The 20,571-nt window shown below is 39.4% G+C and overlaps 1 protein-coding gene across 4 annotated transcripts in view; it reads left to right on the top strand.

The window, feature by feature from the left end:
* Positions 1–20,571, top strand: part of sugct (succinyl-CoA:glutarate-CoA transferase) — a 396,207-nt gene that overhangs the window by 38,260 nt on the left and 337,376 nt on the right. For all 4 annotated transcript variants that reach the window (XM_008112865.3, XM_008112868.3, XM_008112866.3 and 1 more), the window contains exon 9: positions 12,026–12,121. In XM_008112865.3, the coding sequence (XP_008111072.2) occupies positions 12,026–12,121 (96 nt within the window). The remainder of the gene's footprint in view (positions 1–12,025; positions 12,122–20,571) is intronic.

The following is a 20,571-nucleotide window of genomic DNA, read 5'->3' as shown; positions in this document are numbered from 1 at the left end:
TGTCAGGAGCAACCGGAGTTGCTTCTGGAGTGAGAGAATTGGCCGTCTGCAAGGACGTTGCCCAGGGGACGCCCGGATGATTTGATGTTTTACCATCCTTGTGGGAGGCTTCTCTCATGTCCCTGCATGGAGCTGGAGCTGATAGAGGGAGCTCATCCGCGCTCTCCCTGGGTGGGATTCGAACCTGGCAGCCTTCAGGTCAGCAACCCAACCTTCAAGTCATGAGGCTTTTATCCCCTAGGCCACTGGAGGCTCCTCTCTAAGAGATGCAAACAAGGAAGAGGAAGGGGGCTGGAGGAGACAGAGGAGAAGGAGAGGAAGGCTTTCAGAAGCAAGGAACCAAGGCTGCAGCTCCAAGAGCCGAGGAGGAGGGCAGAGGAGAGGGCCTTCGTTGCCACAGACTCTCCAGGGCATTTCAAGGAGGCTTCCCACTTCCAGATAAGGAAGAGTGATGACCTCTTGGGAGAGGAAAGTAAATATGGGTTTACTTTTTGTTTGCGGGGGATTATAAAAAAGATTAAACTGTGCTCATGAAAAGTAGGCAAGAAAACAGTACCTTCTCCCGCTTATTTTTCCTGCATTTGAAGATACTGAATTTCGCTGCAGCTTGGGCAATTAGGACCTTGGACAAAGCTCTCTGAGGCTTTTTCATTAAGTGTAATTGTCAAGTTTAACCTATGCAACGGTTTATCCAGATTAGCAGTGATCTCCTGAATTCCGTAGATTTAGTAGAGCAGATAATATGTGAAAAAAGCTCAGTATTCTATGCCTAAAAAAAAAACTTACAAAATTCATAGAGTCTCCATAAGTTGGCAGACCACTTTGAGACACATATACACACTCTTAACTAGGGGAAATGCTTTAACTAGACCAAAATGAAGTTACAGTCTTTCTCAAAGTGAGAATAAATGGGTGGTGGGGCTCAGGACTTGCCAGTATCTCATCCTCTCTTCCCCATGAACTTATAACCCTGAAATAAAGTTTTGATTGACCCCCACCCCTTCCATTATCAGATTTATGACTGTCGGCTCTGCTCCTGCTAGCGTCAGCATCTAAATAGTATTCTTTAGATGATACTAAACAAAAAGGAAGTGGTATTTGGACTTGTTTCCAGTGATGGAAATGATCTGTGTCTTCTGTTGTGGCCTGAAAGTATCTCTTGAAGTTTTTAATATAATTCCTGCATTTAATTGCAACCAGTTGAGGAATAAACAAACAAAAGAAGAGACATAAAGTCACATCAAATTTTGCTCCAGTCTGACATGAAGCAAGAAATCCTAAACTTTAATAAAATTCTACATTTTTTCAACTTGTACAGACAAAAATCAATAAATCTTGCTTTGATTTGGAGAGTGACATGATTATCCACAGACATTCATTCGCACTTATCCCCAGCAAATTATATGAGCTGCTTTAGAACTGAAGAGACATTTAAAAGGAGAATGCAATATAGCATCATAGAATGTGGTTTAAAAAAAAAGGAGGGGGGAATTCAGTCTCCCTGGGACATAAGCTTTGTTTGTGTGTAGAGTTTTGCCTGTGGTTGGCACTATTTATATTGCATGATTGCTAGTAAACCCTTTCTCTGCTTCTAATTAAGCTATTTAAAGTTTCTATAGCTAAAAATGAGCACTATATAATTCTAACTGTGTAATGACTCTGGGAAATCCTATCAATTTACAGTATATAGAAAACAATAATGCCTGTGTCCTGGTTAAAGATATTTTTTTAAATGTATGGTTTGAACTTGTATATGTCACAGAATACTCAATAATGCATTTTGACTTATTAGCCATGCAAAATATAATTTATTTTCTGCAACTGACTTAGGTAGGAACCATACATTAAAAAGAACAAAATCAACAGAATTACCCACATACTTTCTATAGAGGATATTAATAGAATTATGCTGATCTATTTGAACTCATCTTCTCTTTTCCAATTTAGGGTGCCAATCCCAGACATTTCTTTTTTCTTCCTTTCAACTATATTTTTCTTTCTATTGTGATTACTCTATAACTGAATCTCGTGACACATGTACAAATGCATGCATTGCATACACATTTTCAGTCTCCATGTAATAATAATATAATAATAATAATAATAATAATAATAATCGTCATCATCATCATCATCATATTTGTTATCTATCTCCTCATGGCTCGAGGTGGGGGTACAATGCAGTTAAAATTCCCAGATAAAACACAATACCATAAAATGCATATACTAAAATACATAGTACATAGATAGATATATTACTACATATGAATCTGCATACAAATAATAATAATAATAATAATAATAATAATAATAATAATAATAATAATTTTATTTCTTACCCACCTCTCCTTATGGCTTGAGAACCGTTTGGAATAGAGCTATTCTTTTTCATATGAATACTCATTACTTCTTTGTCTACCCATAATGTACCGGAGTCAGGTCCCCCAGTTCTCTCAATTCTATCATCCTAACATTTTTTTTTCTCTGTGGAAAGGTACTGTGGTATCACTGTCATCTGTTTTGGCTGATTTTGGGTGATTGTATGTAACAGAGAAATCTTACATGACTTTGAAGAAAAGACAGTTTCAGCCAGCATAGCTACTGATATACCTAGATATCTCTTTAAACTGTTAGGGACAAAGATATGCCAATGCACAAAAACATATATATTGCAGAGTTTCAGAAGTGTTCTTTTCAGTTGCCCAAAAACATTTACTTTTCCTTGAAACATCATGGTTTAAATCATGCTGTCAAGAGACAAGAGAAGTAGACTTCTTTAAAAGTAACATAGTTGGTTTACTCACAAACTTCATGTATTTAGCATACAGGTACATTATCAATCCAGTTACTTATAGAATTTGAAGTAGTTTCTCTATGCAGGTAACTCTTTTGCCTGGGTTCATGGCTCCAAGTAATCATAAGTAAATTGGGATTTTTTTTATCCCCCATTTTTTTTTCCAGAAAATGGACCTGATGCCATTTTGTCTGTTTAGTCAGCAAAGCTGTTTTGATCTAATCAAGAAAATGCAAGGACAGAATTATAAATACATGTGTCAAGTGTCAGTTGAGGTGGTAAGGAATTTCCTCCCCCTTTTCTGCAAATCAGCAATATCCCTTGGCTGATTTTTTTTGGCAAATGTTATGTTTAAAAATGCAAAATCCAAATTAGTTTGAAAATCATTTCTGGCTGGATCTACATTGCTATGTGATGCAGTTTGGAACTGCATTATATGGTCAGTGCAGACCCATATAATGCAGTTCAATGCAGTGTAGATCCAGCCTTCACCTACTATTTCTGATAATATGGAGATTTGAGTAGATGGATGTAACGGGATGGAAGCATGCATGTATTTTCATTTTGTATGCATAGCAGATGAATGCTAATTCAATGATCCTCCAAATCAAACAGAATTTTAGATGGCACATTCTTTGAGTTCTGCTGTGTTCTGACATCTGAATGGTTGAACATACATTTGTAGTGAAGCCATCACAAAGTGTTCAAAGGAATGTGAAATAGGTGGGTGAACAGTGGGTGTTCATCAGTCCTACAAAGATGTAAAGTCCTTAAAAATACGTTCTATTTCAAATGTTCTACTCACCTCCAGAGATTTGTTTTGTGTGTTACCCTACAGCTCAGTGGGACAAAGGTACTTAATAATAGGCAACTTTCAAGTGTCTTTGTAGTCTTAAAACCACTTTATTGTTCATTCAGCTGACACAATGTTGGACTGTCTCAGTGCCTTGTAGTTTCTTGATCTCTCTGTCATGTGAAGCAAGAGTTCGTAGTACTTTACACTGTGGTGCAGACAGTTGAAAGCAAGGATGCCTTTAGAAGTGCTTTTGAAATATTTCCTTTAAAAACGATTCTTTGGAGGTACTGCCTTTTCTCAGCTATTAAAGCCATTCCCAGATTAATGGATAAAGCAAAAAGTCCTGCACTGTCGCCACTATGTGCTGTTGAAATATTGATAATATCTTAAAGAAATGAAATATGAAGCTGGAATATGGTAACATATATCGCTAACATGTATTCTTATTAAGATTCTGCCTGTAAATGTACATCATACAGTCCATTGCCATATGTTTAATTTATTTTAGACTGAAGTTATAAGCATGTTCCCAGGGATTTCGGGCAGGAATACAGAATGGGGTGAGAGCAAGATATAACATTGATATTTTGGCTGGAATTTTAGAGATACAAAAGTATACCAAGATCATGGCAACTACACCTATTGATAACTGGCAAATAGAAGGAGAAAACGTGGAGGCAGTGACAGACTTTATATTTCTAGGCATGAAGATCACTGCAGGTGCAGACTGTAGCCAGGAAATCAGAAGATGTTTACTTCTTGGGAGGAGAGCAATGGCCAGCCTTGACAAAATAGTGAAGAGCAGAGACATCGCACTGGCAACAAAGGTGTGCATAGTGAAAGCAATGGTATTCCCCATAGTTACCTATGGTTGCGAGAGCTGGACCATAAGGAAGGCTGAATTGAAGGAAGATAGATGCTTTTGAACTCTAGTGCTGGAGGAAAATCCTGAGAGTGCCTTGGACCGCAAGAAGAACCAACCAATCCATCATCCAGGAAATAATGCCCGGCTGCTCACTGGAGGGAAGGATATTAGAGGCAAAGCTGAAGTATTTTGGCCACATCATGAGGAGACAGGAAAGCTTGGAAAAGATCACAATGCTGGGGGAAATGGAAAGAAAAAGGAAGAGACGCCGACCAAGGGCGAGATTTATTTTACTTATTTATTTCAATTATTTATACCCCGCCCTTCTCACCTAAGGGGACTCAGGGGGGCTTACAAGTGGTAATTGATGCCGTTACACTGTTATACAATGAACTAAAATGTTAAAACAGTTAAAACAATCAAAACAGTCATAAAATACAATATACAAAGTTTAAAACAATGCAAAGTGCTTATGCCATTCATCCACCAGACCTTGTACAAGAGCCTTAATTCAGATCGTGTCGAAGCCAACACATGCTTATTCTTCCATTGCCAGGTCTTCAGTTTTTTTCTGAACCCCAGAAGGGATGGAGCCTGCCGAATGTCACTGGGGAGGGAGTTCCACAGCCAGGGAGCCATCACCGAGAAGGCCCTGTCTCCCGTCCCCACCAGCTGTGCCGGTGAGGCGGGTGGGACTGAGAGCAGGGCCTCTCCAGATGATCTTAAGGTTCTAGTGGGCTCATAGGGGAAGATACGTTTGGACAGGTAAATTGGACCAGAACCGTTTAGGGCTTTGTAGGCCAAGACCAGCACTTTGAATTGGGCTCGGTAGCATATCGGCAACCAGTGGAGCTGGCTTAACAAGGGAGTAGTACGCTCCCTGTATGCCACCTCAGTTAACAATCTGGCTGCCGCCCGTTGTACTGATTGGAGCTTCCAGGCCATCTTCAAAGGCAGCCCCACGTAGAGCGCGTTGCAGTAATCCATCTGGGATGTGACCAGAGCGTGGACCACCGTGGCCAAGTCAGACTTCCCAAGGTACGGGCGCAGCTGGCGCACAAGTCTGAGTTGTGCAAATGCTCCCCTGGCCACCGCCGAGACCTGGCTCGGCAATGAGTCCAGGAGAACACCCAGACTGCAAACCTGTGTCTTCAGAGGGAGTGCAACCCCATCCAACACAGGCTGTAACCCTATACCCTGTTCAGCCTTACGACTGACCAGGAGGACCTCTATCTTGTCTGGATTCAATTTCAATTTGTTGGCCTTCATCCAGTCCCACACAACGGCCAGACACCAGTTCAGGACTTGAACAGCCTCCTTAGTGACAGGTGGAAAAGAGTGACAGAGCTGGACATCATCTGCGTACAGATGACACCGCACCCCGAAACTCCGGATGATCTCTCCCAGCGGTTTCATGTATATGTTGAACAACATGGGGGACAGTATTGAACACTGCGGGACCCCACAAGTCAATGGTTGTGGGGCCGAGCAGGTGTCCCCCAGTGACACCATCTGGGATCGACCCTCTAGGAAGGACCGGAGCCACTGCAGAACAGTACCTCCGAGCCCCATCCCGGAAAGGTGCCCCAGAAGGATACCGTGATCGACGGTATCGAAGACGGTATCCTTGAAGTGACTGGCTTGACCTTGAAGGAACTGGGGGCAGCGATGGCCGATAGGGATCTCTGGCGTGGACTGGTCTTTGAGGTCACCAAGAGTCGGAAACAACTCCGAGAGAGAGAGAGAGAGAGAGAGAGAGAGAGAGAGAGAGAGAGAGAGAGAGAGAGAAGTATGCATGGAGTGCAAAAAGTGGATAAAAGAAGTTTATATACCAGAAGCTTGGTTTTGATAATCTTAGAAGCATAATACTAGAAATACTAGGACCCTAGAAGTGTAATGCAGAAAACATTGATGTTTCCAGGGAAGATTAAGGATAGATTAAAACACTTCTCAGCATGCAGTCGTGTTGTGGAATTAATTGCAGTAAGGTGTAATGATGGCTGCCAGCTTGGAAAACTTTGAAAGGGACTGAGATGCACAGGGGTTAGGGCCATCACTGGCTACTAGTCAATATGGTCATATGTCATCTCCAATGCTAAAGGCAATATGCCTCTCTGTATAGCTGGGAAGCAAGAGATGGAAAGTTCAGTTGTATCCATATTTTAATAGCGAATCTTCCATAAGAAGATTCCAGTCTGTGGCGCAGCTGGTTAATAGCCAGCTGTAATAAATCACTTCTGACCGAGAGGTCATGAGTTTGAAGCCAGCCAACATTGAAGTGAGCGCCCAACCATTAAAAAAAAAATAGCCCAGTTCATTGTTGACCTAAGAAACCCGAAAGATAGTTACATCTATCAAGCAGGAAAATTTAGGTACCACTTATGTGGGGAGGCTAATTTAACTAATTTACAACACCATAAAAATCATCTAGCAGCATGCAGAAAGGAATGAGGAAGCAATCCATCAAGGACTCAGTGTCACAGGATGATGAAGCAGCAGCTCCCTCTGTGGCCAGAATCAAGCATACCTTATGAAGCCTGGAAGCTGGAAAAAAATGTTAAATTGCCTCTGAGTCTTCATCTCTGTCTCTGTCTGTATGTCTAATGACATTGAATGTTTGCCATGTATGTGTACATTGTGATCCGCTCTGAGTCCCCTTCAGAGTGAGAAGGGCAGAATATAAATACTGTAAATAAATAAATAAATAAATAAATAAATGAGAAATGGGTTTCCTACTGTGTGAAAAGTGTGCTTTCATGATAAGCTTTAGGTCTGATCTAGGAAGACTGGCTATATATATTTTATGTGAATGTATACCTGTGCTGGTACGGCTGTACCAGAAGCTTCAACTTTATTTTCTTGCTGCTAATGTTTGCAGTCATACGACAGGCCGCCTGTCAATCATCATTAAGTTTGGTTCCGCCCCTTGTTCAGGGCTCTGGGAGGGAAGGAGCCATTTTTAAGTCAGTCTCACTTAAGGAAGCTAAGCTATAGGACGTAGACCAGCTCGTCCCGTAGAAAAGCTTCATATCTCAAGAACATCCGGGGATACAGAACATCTGAGAAAACAGAAACAGAAATTCCAGGGGAAAGGTCCCAAAAGCTCTGGCTGGGAGTTTACAGCCTCACAGCTCCTGAGAGAAACAGCCCTAAAGTTTCCAAAGAAACCTCGGAGAGAGAACAGAATCACAGATTCACGGAACCCCAGCTGAAACATCTGCAAGCCTTGGTTGGTAGGTCTAACTCAATGCCCAGACGCATTTGGAATCAGTAGTAGGTCCCACATCAGCTAGGCCCATATGATAGACAGCCTGGGAGAGGTTATAAGGGGATTTTCTTCTTACAGAGAAAATATAGTTATCCCAAGCCAATTGCCCATCCCCTGAGGACAAGATTGAAAAGCCAACAGTTTATTAAGGAAACCTTGAAGTGTTATTTGACTCCTTGAAGATTTATTATTTGTTCATCAATAAAGACTTTGTTATTTCATTAAAGACTCAAAAGGCCATCCTTTTCAGGGAAATTCTCAAGAACCTCTCTTTAGGCGCCCTGGCTTCCCGCTGGGCATAAAGTATACGTCCTATACAAAGACAATAGTTACAGGCCCAGCGCGTGACAGAACAATACCACTTGATTTAGCCAATTTAGGCAACTGAATCTAGATATTATTATAATGTTACAACTGATATCCTCTGGCTGTTTTGGACTACAACTTTAATCAAACCCAGCTAGCACTGACTACGATAATATGTCTACCTTACTTAAGGTAAAGGTAAAGGTTTTCCCTTGAAGTTAAGTCTAGTCGTGACTTACTTACATCTCAATAATGTGCTTAAAAATAAGATTCCAGGCCTTTTCACTTGAGTTGCACAGTACTTTAGGGCTGCGATCCACATTAGGTTAGAGCAGTGGTTCCCCACCTTTGGGCCTCCAGGTGTTTTGGATTTCAACTCCCAGAAATCCCAGCTAGCTTACCAGCTGTTAGTAAGTGAGGGAGCTGACGTCCAAAACACCTGGAGGCCCAAAGGTTGGGAACCACTGCTCTAACCTAATGTGGATTACAGTCCTAAAGTACTGTGCAACTCGAGTGAAAAGGCCTAGAATCTTATTTTTAAGCACATTATTGAGATGTAAGTAATAAGTTCATCTTCTAAAAAAGACAACAATCAGATTCATCATTCTCTTCCATACATTTCTTGATTTTGAGAGAATAATTCATCTGCTTGCTTGATCACATTGTATCCTCTCAAACTTGCCATGTTTTATTTCCCATTCTAGAATACTCAGTGTTAAAACAACTGGTCAGGCCCAAATATATTGGCATGTGGCAGCTGATGAGGATTATAGGCTGTCACTGTAGAACACAAAAGAGTAATAGTGAGCGATAGAGGATTCTTGTTTGTATACTAAAATAGACTGAACATTGACTATCCAGTTATCTCCTGAACATATGGAAAAATCTATAACGCACCTGGATCCGTTCTGTACAAAAATGTACTCTGTAAACAATTATTTGTTTGAAAGCCTGGGATAAAATGTAGTTGAAAAAGAACTTTGGAAGATGCAGGATCCTATTATCTGCCTTGTCATTTGCCTTTTATTATACATACATATTTGGGAGGTTGCATGTGTATTAATTCAACTCAATCAGTTAGGTTAAAGTAACAATACTTTGTGTTTAAAAGCAATTTGAAATACTATTCCTTCTTCGTTATTGATTCCTCTGGCACATAATACATTGTTTTCCTTGCTTTTGGCCACATGGCATTATAAGTATTGTATTGTGGAATTTAATTTGTTTTTTTTTATATTGCCAGGCATATAGAACTCAATATGTGACATGGTCACCTCTTGTGATATGAACAAAAAAGAATTATGTGTGCATACTTATAAACCAACTGAGAAAAGTCAATGATAAATGCAGACAGACATAATGATATATGAGAGTTGAATGAAAAGTAATACCTCCACCTTCGTAACTCCTCAACAGATGGCAGTACCGGTATGCGGCAGGTACTGGCTTGTTCAGTAGACTCTCCTCTACAGTTCCATTTTCTGGGAAGCCTTAGCATTGAATGGTTGTGTTGTTAAAGTGTGAAGTATGGAACCCTGCGCAGACGTTCGGTCAATGCGACTTAAGCAACGTGCAGTCATTGAATTCTTGACAGCAGAATGTGTCACCCCAAAGGAGATTAATCAGAGAATGCAAGTTGTTTATGGTGGTTGTGTTGATGTGAGTACTGTGTGTCGTTGGGCAAGTAAGTTTAAAGATGTTGAAGTGGGAACATCTGACTTGCGTGACAAACAAAGAGTTGGATGTCCTGTGACAGCAACCACCGAATTTCTCAAGCAAAAGGTTGAGAGATTGATTTAGGACGATCGTCGTATCACTCAGAAATTTAAAGCATGATCGGCATTTCACAAGAACGTGTGGGTCACATTATTGCTTTGCTTGGCTATTGGAGGATCTGTGCACGATGGGTACTGTGAGACGCTGGTTGCGGAAACAGAATGTTGATGTCTTCAGGGAACTTGTTCATTGTTGGCAGAAATGTATCCAATTGTCTAGTGATTATGTGGAAAAGTGAATAGTGGTAGTTAAAGAGCCCATTCTAAGGATTATTTCTGCGTTTGATTTATTAAAATATTCCCATCCAAACCCAAGTAACGAAGGTGGAGGCATTACTTTTCATTCATCCCTCGTACATCTACAGCAGGTAGATTTGGCTGTGCAGATGAATGCATGTTGAAATTGTATCTTTTGGAACATCTGCTGTAATGTCTAATGGCCACCCTTGTGGGTTTGATTCTTAAAATGGAAACAAAACGTGCCTTGTCGACTTTAAAGAAAACTCTCTAACCTACAGACTAAATAAAGTTTGGTAATGAGATGTATTATTTTGTCTTCCTTCCTGAAGAACTGCAAAACATTTGGAAATACTCTTGAGTGTCAGTGTTCTCAGTTTGCTTTTTCCACTGTGGCAAGAGAATGTTGCCATAACACTGGATTCTGTAAATCTAGCCACAGGGAAAACAATTTCTTAAGGAACAGCAAATGTTGCTTCTACAGATACAGTTTTCTTATACCCTGCATATATTGGAACAGAAACAATAGACAAAGGGTTTTTTTAAATTATTGAATTTATAATTATAATCATATAATCATAATTATAACAGTAGTACTCCCTTTCTTTAACATTTGCCTTCCAAATCTTCTTATATTTTTCTCTCCCTTCCGCCTCAACCACAGTATATTTTTAATCTTGCAGGTCCAGCCAAAGACAATAGACAAAGAATTTTCACAAAAACAATTTGATTTTTGTTATCCTCCTCACTCCCCTATTTTTTGATATGATTAATTACTTGAACATGGGGCAGGGGAGAGATGATGGAGATCCATCTATATAGTACTTAGAGAAGCAAAGTAGCTGTATGAAAGCTGGAAGAAGGAATGGGGAGTCTAGAGAAAAAATAGACATCCCTGTTAGGGAGGGAGACAAGAGACCAGATAAAGCTTGACTTAAAACAGGGGTGCTCAAACTTTTCAAGTGGAGGGCCGATTCACAGTCCCTCAAACTGTTAGGGAGCCGGACGATGATGAAATAGTCCAAAATTAGGATTGTTGTTGTTGAATGCCTTCAAGTCGTTTCAGACTTAGGTCAACCCTAAGTCTAAAGTTTAGGACAGAGGCCAGGTCAATGACCTTGGGGGGCCGCATCTGGCCCATGGGCCTTAGTTTGGGGACCCCTGATCTAGACGATCTCATAAGACCATAGGTAAGCAAAGAGACCTCCAAAGGCCATCTAGATCTTCTCATGAGACCATAGATAAGGAAAGGGATCCTCAAAGACCATCTAGATGGTTTCATAAGACCATAGGTAAGGAAAGGGCCCCCCCAAAGGCCATCAAGATGATCTCATAAAACCATAGTTAAGTAAAGGCACCCTCAAAGGCCATCTAGACAGTCTCATATGACCATAGGTGATGAAAGTGACCTCCAAAAGCCATCTAGATGGTCTCATACTTTTGGAAAGTGACCTCCAAAAGCCATCTAGATGGCTGTAGCTAAGCAAAGAGACATCCAAAGACTATCTAGATGATCTCATAAGGCTATAAGTAAGCAAAGAGACCTCCAAAGACCAGGTAGACTTAGGTCAAACCTAAGTCTAAAGTTTAGGACAGGGTCCAGGGAAATGACCTTGGAGGGCTGCATCTGGCCCCCGGGCCTTAGTTTGGGGACCCCTGACTTAAAACCATTATATCAAGGCTAGATCATGAACAACAAACAAGTAGGAGTTATACTGGATCCACAGCAACCAACTTTTATTATTATTTTTTTCCAAAAGTGATCCTATTATTTTTGTACCTAGTTTTTTTTAATTTTATTTTGGGTCACCAAAATATACGTACTTTTGTTCTTCAGTTCACTGAGCAATTGCCAGTTAACGTTTTTTGTTTATTTGCATTGTGTATTTGTTTAAACCATAATTCTATATTGTTTATTTGAATAAGGATACTATTTAGTATAGCAATCAAACTTACATATCTCTGCCTTTTCATATCTTTGCAGGTTGCCTGCCTTACCTATATAGCAAGCAATTTCTTAAACTGCAAAACAGAAACCAAACGATGGGGCACTGGGCATGCAAGCATTGTTCCTTACCAGGTAAGATGCTGGGCAAGCATGTGTTCGATTCTGTGATTTTTGATAGCTTTGAAATTGGGAAATGCATTATGCTTCTGCAGTCTACCATTTGCTGAAATCTTCTCTGAATAGAGTTGTTTTCCCTCATTTTTCAGTGTAAAGTATTATATGCCATATAAGACTTAATTATGCCATGCTAAAGTTGACCATTGGTTTCTGAATGAAGCTGGTCTTTTTTGCTGAGATGCTTCATCTTTTATAAAATGGTTGTGTTTATTGAAGAACACATAAGCTGGATGTATGATTTATAGTTGCCATTATTGTTTGGCAGTGCTATAGGTATTTATATCACATCACCTATTTACAGGTTCTTTTGAAGTATGTATTGGTCACCAACAAGTTAGCAATAAAAATTGGATTTGAATGGATCAATGGCGTTACATATGGTTGGATAACATTACTGGGTAATATGGGCTTGATTGTTTTATGCTTGAGTTGAATATCCAAATATTTTATGTATTCCATACCATTATTTTTAAAAAATAAGTTAGCTTTATTGTAAAATATTCAGGACGATATTGAAGATGTTCAAAGTTGTTTCAAATAGTAGCAAAGTGTTGTCGAAGGCTTTCATGGCCGGGATCACAGGGTTGGTGTATGTCTTTCGGGCTGTGTGGCCATGTTCCAGAAGTATTCCCTCCTGACGTTTCGCCCACATCTATGGCAGGCATCCTCAGAGGTTGTGAGGCATGGAGAGACTAGGCAAGGAAGATAAATATTTATATCTGTGGAAAGTCCAGGGTGTGACAAGAGTCCTTTGTCAATTGGAAGCCAGCGTTAATGTTGCAGTTAATCACCCTAATTAGCATTGGAAAGGTTTGTCTCTTGCCTGGGGGGCATCCTTTGTTCAGTCATTAGCCGTCCCTTGGGCTCCTCTGCCCTCAGAGTGTTGCTTCCCATCTACTGTTCTGATTTTTGAGGTTTTTAATACTGGTAGCCAGATTTTGTTCATTTTCATGGTTTCCTCCTTTCTGAGCATGCCTGCCATAGATGTGGGCGAAACGTCAGGAGAGAATACTTCTGAAACATGGCCACACAGCCCGAAAGACATAAAACAACCCAATAGTAGCAAAGCTGGGTTGTTGTATGTCTTTCGGGCTGTGTGGCCATGTTCCAGAAGCATTCTCTCCTGACGTTTCGCCCACATCTATGGCAGGCATCCTCAGAGGTTGTGAGGATGCCTGCATAGATGTGGGCGAAACGTCAGGAGAGAATGCTTCTGGAACATGGCCACACAGCCCGAAAGACATACAACAACCCTGTGATCCCGGCCATGAAAGCCTTCGGCAACACAGTAGCAAAGCTTGTTGACTCTCTTGGATCTTACTTTCCTCAGGAGGAAAATGAGTAGCATTGTTCCAAATTTTATATACCAGTGGCTTATCCCAATCCTGTCATAAGACAGAGTGAACAAGTTAGCCTAAGCAACAGATGTTGAAGATGACAGCAGTGGTAAAAGGGAAGTCAGTGTGCCACAGAGCTTGCCTACCTCTCCTAATGTTAGCCTGTTGTGTTCAGCTGTTACACAGCAAGGAAAGGTCTCTTATTGCCAGTCCAATCAGCTTTTGTGCATGGAATATGAGATGATGCCACCTTGTCCTTCATCTCAGGCTAACATGGCTGGTCCCCATTTTTGAGAACTTAAACATTGTGTCAGGCCTTGGAAGATCTCAGACCCAAAAGCAAGCTCACAGAGATAACTCCTTGGAAACAGCTTTATTGATTCTTCTTGTAAGCAGAAAAGAAAGCTCATTCTGATTAAATCCCGCCAAAACGGTAGTATATCAAACCACTAACCCATGCCCCCCCCTTATCTACTTCTAACAATTACATTCCAATCTCAGAGAGCAAGCTACAGTTCTCAGGTTCCCTCCTTAGTCCAGATGGCTGTTATCAGTAGCCAGTTCTTTACTCCCATTCCAATTAAACTGGCATGGGGTGGACGGATCAGCTTGTTGGAAATAGCTGAGATGGGCACATCCTGACACATTGGTTGTTACTACAAATAAATAGATTATCCTGCCTTGGCTCCATGTCACTTGTTATATGTGTTTGTCTGACAGTGTGTCTGTCCCATCTCATATTTGCTGTGCTTAAAAAAAGACAAATGGAAATTCATATTTCAATATGTATTTTTATTTATTTATTTACAGTATTTATATTCCGCCCTTCTCACCCTGAAGGGGGCCCAGGGTGGATCACAATGCACATATACATGGCAAACATTCAATGTCAATAGACATACATAGACATATAGACAGACACATATAGATAAACACAGAGGCAATTTAATATTCTAGCTTCCGGCTTCTTGAGGGTATGCTCGATTCCGGCTACAGGGGGAGCTGCTGCTTCACCATTCACTTGTGACCTTGGTGGAGTACTTCCTCATTCTTCCGCACTCTGCTGGAGAATGTTTTTTTTAATGTGTTTGCCACAATATAAGCTTTGCTAGATGTAGTTTATAATAATAATAATAATAATAATAATTTTATTCTTATATCCCGCCCCATCTCCCCGGAGGGACTCGGGGCGGCTTACATGGGGCCATGCCCAGACACGACAGCACAAATCAGATAAAACATTAAACCGAGCAGTAAAACTTCAACATGATTAAAAACAGTCATAAAAGTCAATATACACAATAATATTAAAATCCCGATTTGGGTCAAAAGATCCAGGCCAAGGTGCAAAGCAATATCAAGTTATCAGGGAGGGATAATTATACAGCAGGTGTAATACTTAAAGTGCTGAATGAATCCTAAAAACAATCCAGAGGGTCTACTGCTTAATAGGTAAATAACATGATCCCACAAGGATCAGTTTCTCCTAAATTACGTATTTCTCAATACACTTTATCCCAAAACATATATGTTCAAATGCATTTTTGAACTAAAAACAAAATTCAGGGAAATGTGAAATCTTGAACAATTGCTACGATTTGACCCATTCATGAGCTTGGGAGATGTGGATCAGGTTGGTTCCTAATGGAATGCACAAAGATAAAATTGCTGAATTTATTCCCAGAGTAAGGCTTTACTGCATTCTTTTAACAGGTCAGTATGTTGAGAATCTGTGACCTAAAAGATCACGAAGCTAATCTTCTGGAATAAAAACCCCAGAATGTTTAAGTTATAATCCCCAAAGATACGCTATACTCGCTTTTTATTTCCTGAAATGTGATATAAAGACTAAAAATTATGTTCCTCCACAGAGCCATTTGTTTTCAAACATTGTTCAATGGTTAATTATAACTTAAATAAAAATAAAATTATGTAAATCAGATCTTTTAAAATGTAATTTTGAATCTTTAAAAATTCACGAGAATTTTTTACTTTTTTTTTTACTTTTGACCATTTAAAAATGGGCCTGAATTTGTATTCAGAAAAACTTTATAATTATGGAAAGCTTTGCTGTGGTACTCTAAGAATGTCAGAATGTTATTAAATCATGGAGGATTAAGTAACCTTTGGGGATCTCTTTTGAACAGATGTTGAGAGTTTTAAAGAAGTCAATAATTTCAACATCTGGGGCTTTGTACATGAGATAACTCTGAACTGTGACTAGTAGAGACATTTACCAGTAGTTGTTTACTATTTAAAATGTTTTTTCTTTAATAATGCTTAAACTGGAAGAGCTGTGTGGATACTGTAAAATGGTGCATTTGGTTTCAATGAATCACCGTATGTACTGGGACTTCAACCAAGTTTTACAGTTTAGTCCTTTATGTGTTTACTCAGAAGTAAGCCCATTTGAAGTCAGTGAGACTTTGTTCCAGGTAAGAGTATATAGTCAGAGTGGCTCCCCATGAAATGCCAATGTGTTATACTCCATTTTTCAGCCACTCTGTACAGCTCAGAGACTGCATTTCAGGTTTTGATCGAACAAACACTTTTTCATTTGAAATTCTTTCAAGATTCAACAAGGGGGTGAAGGTTGCCCTACTTTAACTGAGAATTGTAAGTCACAAATGCTTCTAGAGACAAAATTCACCATTATTTTTGCATTAATTTTTCCTAAAGGGACATGGGGGGTTTGAGGGTATAGAAACAGTATTGTTGGGTTGTATTCTCTAAATTATTTAATACTAGCTGTGACCGGCCACGCGTTGCTGTGGCGAAATATGGTGGTATGGGAAATAAAGTATTGAGGAATTGGTGGTAGTTAAGGTAAAGGGTAAAGGTTTTCCCCTGACATTAAGTCCAGTCATGTCTGACTCTGGGGGTTGGTGCTCATCTCCATTTCTAAGCCAAAGAGCCGGCGTTGTCCGTAGACTCCTCCAAGGTCATGTGGGATGACTGCATGGAGCGGCGTTACCTTCCCGCCGGAGCAGTACCTATTGATGCACTCACATGTGCATGTTTTCGAACTTCTGGGTTGGCAGAAGCTGAGGCTAACAGTGGGGGCTCTCTCCGCTCCCCCAATTCAAACCTGCGGCCTTTCGGTCCAGAAGTTCAGCAGCTCAGTGCTTTAACACGCTGCGCCATCAGGGGATATTATTTCCTAAAGGTTGTGAATATACAATATTTCTGATTGGGTTTTTTTGTCTGTTGGAGGCAAGTATGAATGCTGCAATTAGGAAAAATGATTAGGATGTAATGGCCTTGCAGCTTTAAAGCCTGGCTGTTTCCTCCCTGAGTGAATTTTTTGTTGGGAAGTGTTAGCTGGCCCTGATTGTTTCCTGTCTGGAATTCCCTTGTTTTCAGAGTGGTGTTGTTTGTGATATTTTATGTGCTTCTACTGTCTGTGGCCTTGAGAAAACAGAGGATTTGCCAGACCTTGATGATGTGAATACTTTGTTGGGAGGTGTTAGCTGGCCCTAATTGTTTCCTGTGTGGAATTCCCCTGTTTTCAGAGTGTTGCTCTTTATTTACTGTCCTGGTTTTAGAGGTTATATTGTTCTGCATTATTCTGTCCTAGTAATTACTTCATATTAAAGTAGAATCTCACTTACCCAACATTCACTTATACAATGTTTTGGATTATCCAACACAGCCTGCTTTTTCATAATCAATGTTTTTGTAGTCAGTGTTTTAAATTCATTGTGATATTTTAGTGGTAAATTTGTAAATACAGTAAAGTAGAGTCTCACTTATCCAACATAAGCGGGCTGGCAGAATGTTGGATAAGCGAATACGTTGGATAATAAGGAGGCATTAAGGAAAAGCCTATTAAACATCAAATTAGGTTATGATTTTACAAATGAAGCACCCAAACATCATATTAGACAACAAATTTGGCAGAAAAAATAGTTCTATACGCAGTAATGCTATGCAGTAATTACTGTATTTATGAATTTAGCACCAAAATATCACGATATATTGAAAACATTGACTACAAAAATGCGTTGGATAATCCAGAATGTTGGATAAGCGAGTGTTGGATAAGTGAGACTCTACTGTAATTACTACATAGCATTACTGCGCATGGAACTACCTTTTCTGTCAAATTTGTTGTATAATATGATGTTTTGGTGCTTAATTTGTATAACAATTACCTAATTTGATGTTTAATCATCTTTTCCTGAATCCCTTCTTATTATCCAACATATTCACTTATCCTGCCGGCCTGTTTATGTTGGATAAGTGAGACTCTACTGTATACTGATAATCTTAAATTATCTGCTTAGACCTGGATTATATGAGGCCCCTTCTTCACAGCTGTATAAAATGCACACTGAAGTGGATTATATGGCAGTGTGGAGTCAAGATAATCCAGTGCAAAGCAGATAATATAAGATTATAAATGGGTTATATAGCTGTGTGGAAGGGCCTTGAGTCTACACTGCCATATAATCCAGTGCAAATTAGATAATCTCTGGAAGAAGCCTAAGTGAGGCCTAAATCTGCCTGTCCCCTAACTGAACCCTGGCTGTTCCTTGGTGAGTTGGTTGCTAGGAGACGAAGTGGGCAGAGATTAGCCCTCTAAACTGGCAGCAATTGGATAAAAAACAATTATTGCTCTCCCTCTAATTAGGACTTCATTTTTCTTTTCTTTTTGTTGTATCAACTTAGTGGCGTGGATGATGGGTTGTGTTGTCAAATTTCGAGGTTGGATGGGGTGTAGTTTTGTTGTTTTGTGGGTTGCCGTGATGCCATCACTCTTTTATATATATAGATTTTGGTCACACATATACTGTATTCCTCCTTTTCAGAAATACACCTTCCTCTCCTTATTCTACTTTTCCCATACCCAGCTCTGGCTGCTTTAATCTAGATGCAGTTTTGGATTTATAGCAAAGTTGAATAAGCTACCTGTTAGAATACAGTATATACTCGAGTATAAGCCGACCCGAATATAAGCCGAGGCACCTAATTTTATCACAAGAAAACTGGGAAAACATTGACTCAAGTATAAGCTGAGGGGTAAATCTCAGAAATAAAAATAGAAACCAATAAAATTACATTAATCGAGGCATCGGTAGGTTAAATGTTTTTGAATATTTACATAAAACTCTAAGATAAGACTGTCCAACTCTGATTAAATCATTATTCTCATCTTCTTCAATGTAAATGCCCTTTATGTATCCTTTTAATAATAAAAGAGTAAAATAATAAATGTAATAATACTAACAATAATAATATCAGAGTGAAATAATAAATGTATTATTAATAATAAAAATAGAATAAAATAAATGTAATACTAACAATAATAATAGAGTAAAATAATAAATGTAATAATACCAATAAAAATAGAGAAAAATAATAAATGTACTATATATACTTGAGTATAAGTCAGCCAGAACCCTCACTCAAGTATAAGCCGAGAGGGGCTTTTTCAGTCCTAAAAAAGGGGCTGAAAAACTAGGCTTATACTCAAGTATATACAGTAATACACATTTTTGATAAAATTATTATCTGGCTTTGACAAATGGAAACCTTATGAAGGAGAGACCTCCAAGAGTTAAACTCCTCAGCAGTCCTGCTTAGTTCTTGCAAACTCAGGGCTGTGGCTTTCTTGAATGAATCAGTTCACTTGTAACACAGTCTTCATCTTTTCCTACTGTCTTCAAAGTTACTGAGAATTATATATTTTTTCTAAAGAGTCTCATATGTCCAAATATGATAGCCTCACTATCAAGAATATAAGAATTCCATAATTTTTTCACAGTCGACTTGACTCTGAAAATACTTATCTGAACATAGATCATTTGGGTTTTTTATTCAATAAATAATAATATGCTATTGTATCCTTTTGACTAGTTATTCAAATGCCCCTTGGAATAATCATAAGGCACATATGCATTTCTACATTATTTCCACTTCCAACTCGTCATAATTTTGCTGGTGTTGTGTGGCACTATAATCATTTCTGAGTTATGGTAACCTAAGGCGAATTTTTCAGAGGTTTCCTCAGAAAAAAAGTATTTAGAAGAGGATTTCTTTGGCTAATGGTCAGGCTGGGAAAATATGTGTTGCCCAATGTTACCAGCAGTTTCCATGGCTGAGTGGGACATGAGCCCTTCTGTCCAGAGTCGTAGTTCAACATCAAAATTACTACATGTCCGTACATTTAACTAGGAGGCAGGCCTAAGGATATTTGAAGTGCGAGGCAGCAAGAGACAAGATAGCTACTAGAATAATGAGATAGACAGCTGTTGCTATCACTTTGACAATCTTGTTCTTCCTGAACCATTGTTTCGTAGTCTCCCTAACTTCACATTTTCATATAAAGAAACTGTTGACTTGTTATGTAAGAACCCAGTTCATTACCAAGCTTTTCCTTTCAATGCCACATGACATGTCATTTCGGTGGGGGGGAAATGTGCTATTTGCAATCTTATCCTCCCGTCATGCTAGCAATGAGGTCATTCTCCTTGTCGAACAATTTACAAGGTATTTTTTAACCCACTGAGATTTTCAAAATGGAATGGAAGTGTTATTTACCCACACAATAATGCCAGGGATGCCTTTGGCTTAGCTGGCTATCTTTTGGCTTTTTAAATTTCCTACCTCCAATTTTCATTTTTGAACATGCATTAGGCCACAGACAAGTACAAGTATACTTCATTTAATGATATCGATGTGTTCCTCGGGTTTTACATCTTTACCAGAAAATTTTGTACCAGAGGCAGGAATAATATAGAGAGAATAAGGATAGGTGCCTACATTGCAAAAAAGAAGAACAGTTCAATATTTGATTCAAAACTGGCAATATGATAAATGAAGCAAACAGTACAGATAAGCCTTGCATCACTAAAGAAAAGCATTTTGAACCTCCTAGAGACCAACTGAAGGTTTCTACCAAACAAGCTTTTCTTACACTGGTCTCCATCTTTTTAAAAATGGTTTCCCTTTTGGTGGCCAAACTAACAGAAATATGATTCATTAACATATTGGTGAACGTTGGTGAGGCAGGTATGCCTGTTCTCCTCTTTTCTCGCTTTGTTGCTAACACATAGTAAGGGCTTC

The sequence above is a fragment of the Anolis carolinensis genome, chromosome 6 (assembly GCF_035594765.1).
Source record: "Anolis carolinensis isolate JA03-04 chromosome 6, rAnoCar3.1.pri, whole genome shotgun sequence".
NCBI lineage: Eukaryota > Metazoa > Chordata > Lepidosauria > Squamata > Dactyloidae > Anolis > Anolis carolinensis.
Note: the sequence above shows the minus strand (reverse complement) of the source record. Positions and strands in the feature narration are given on the sequence as shown.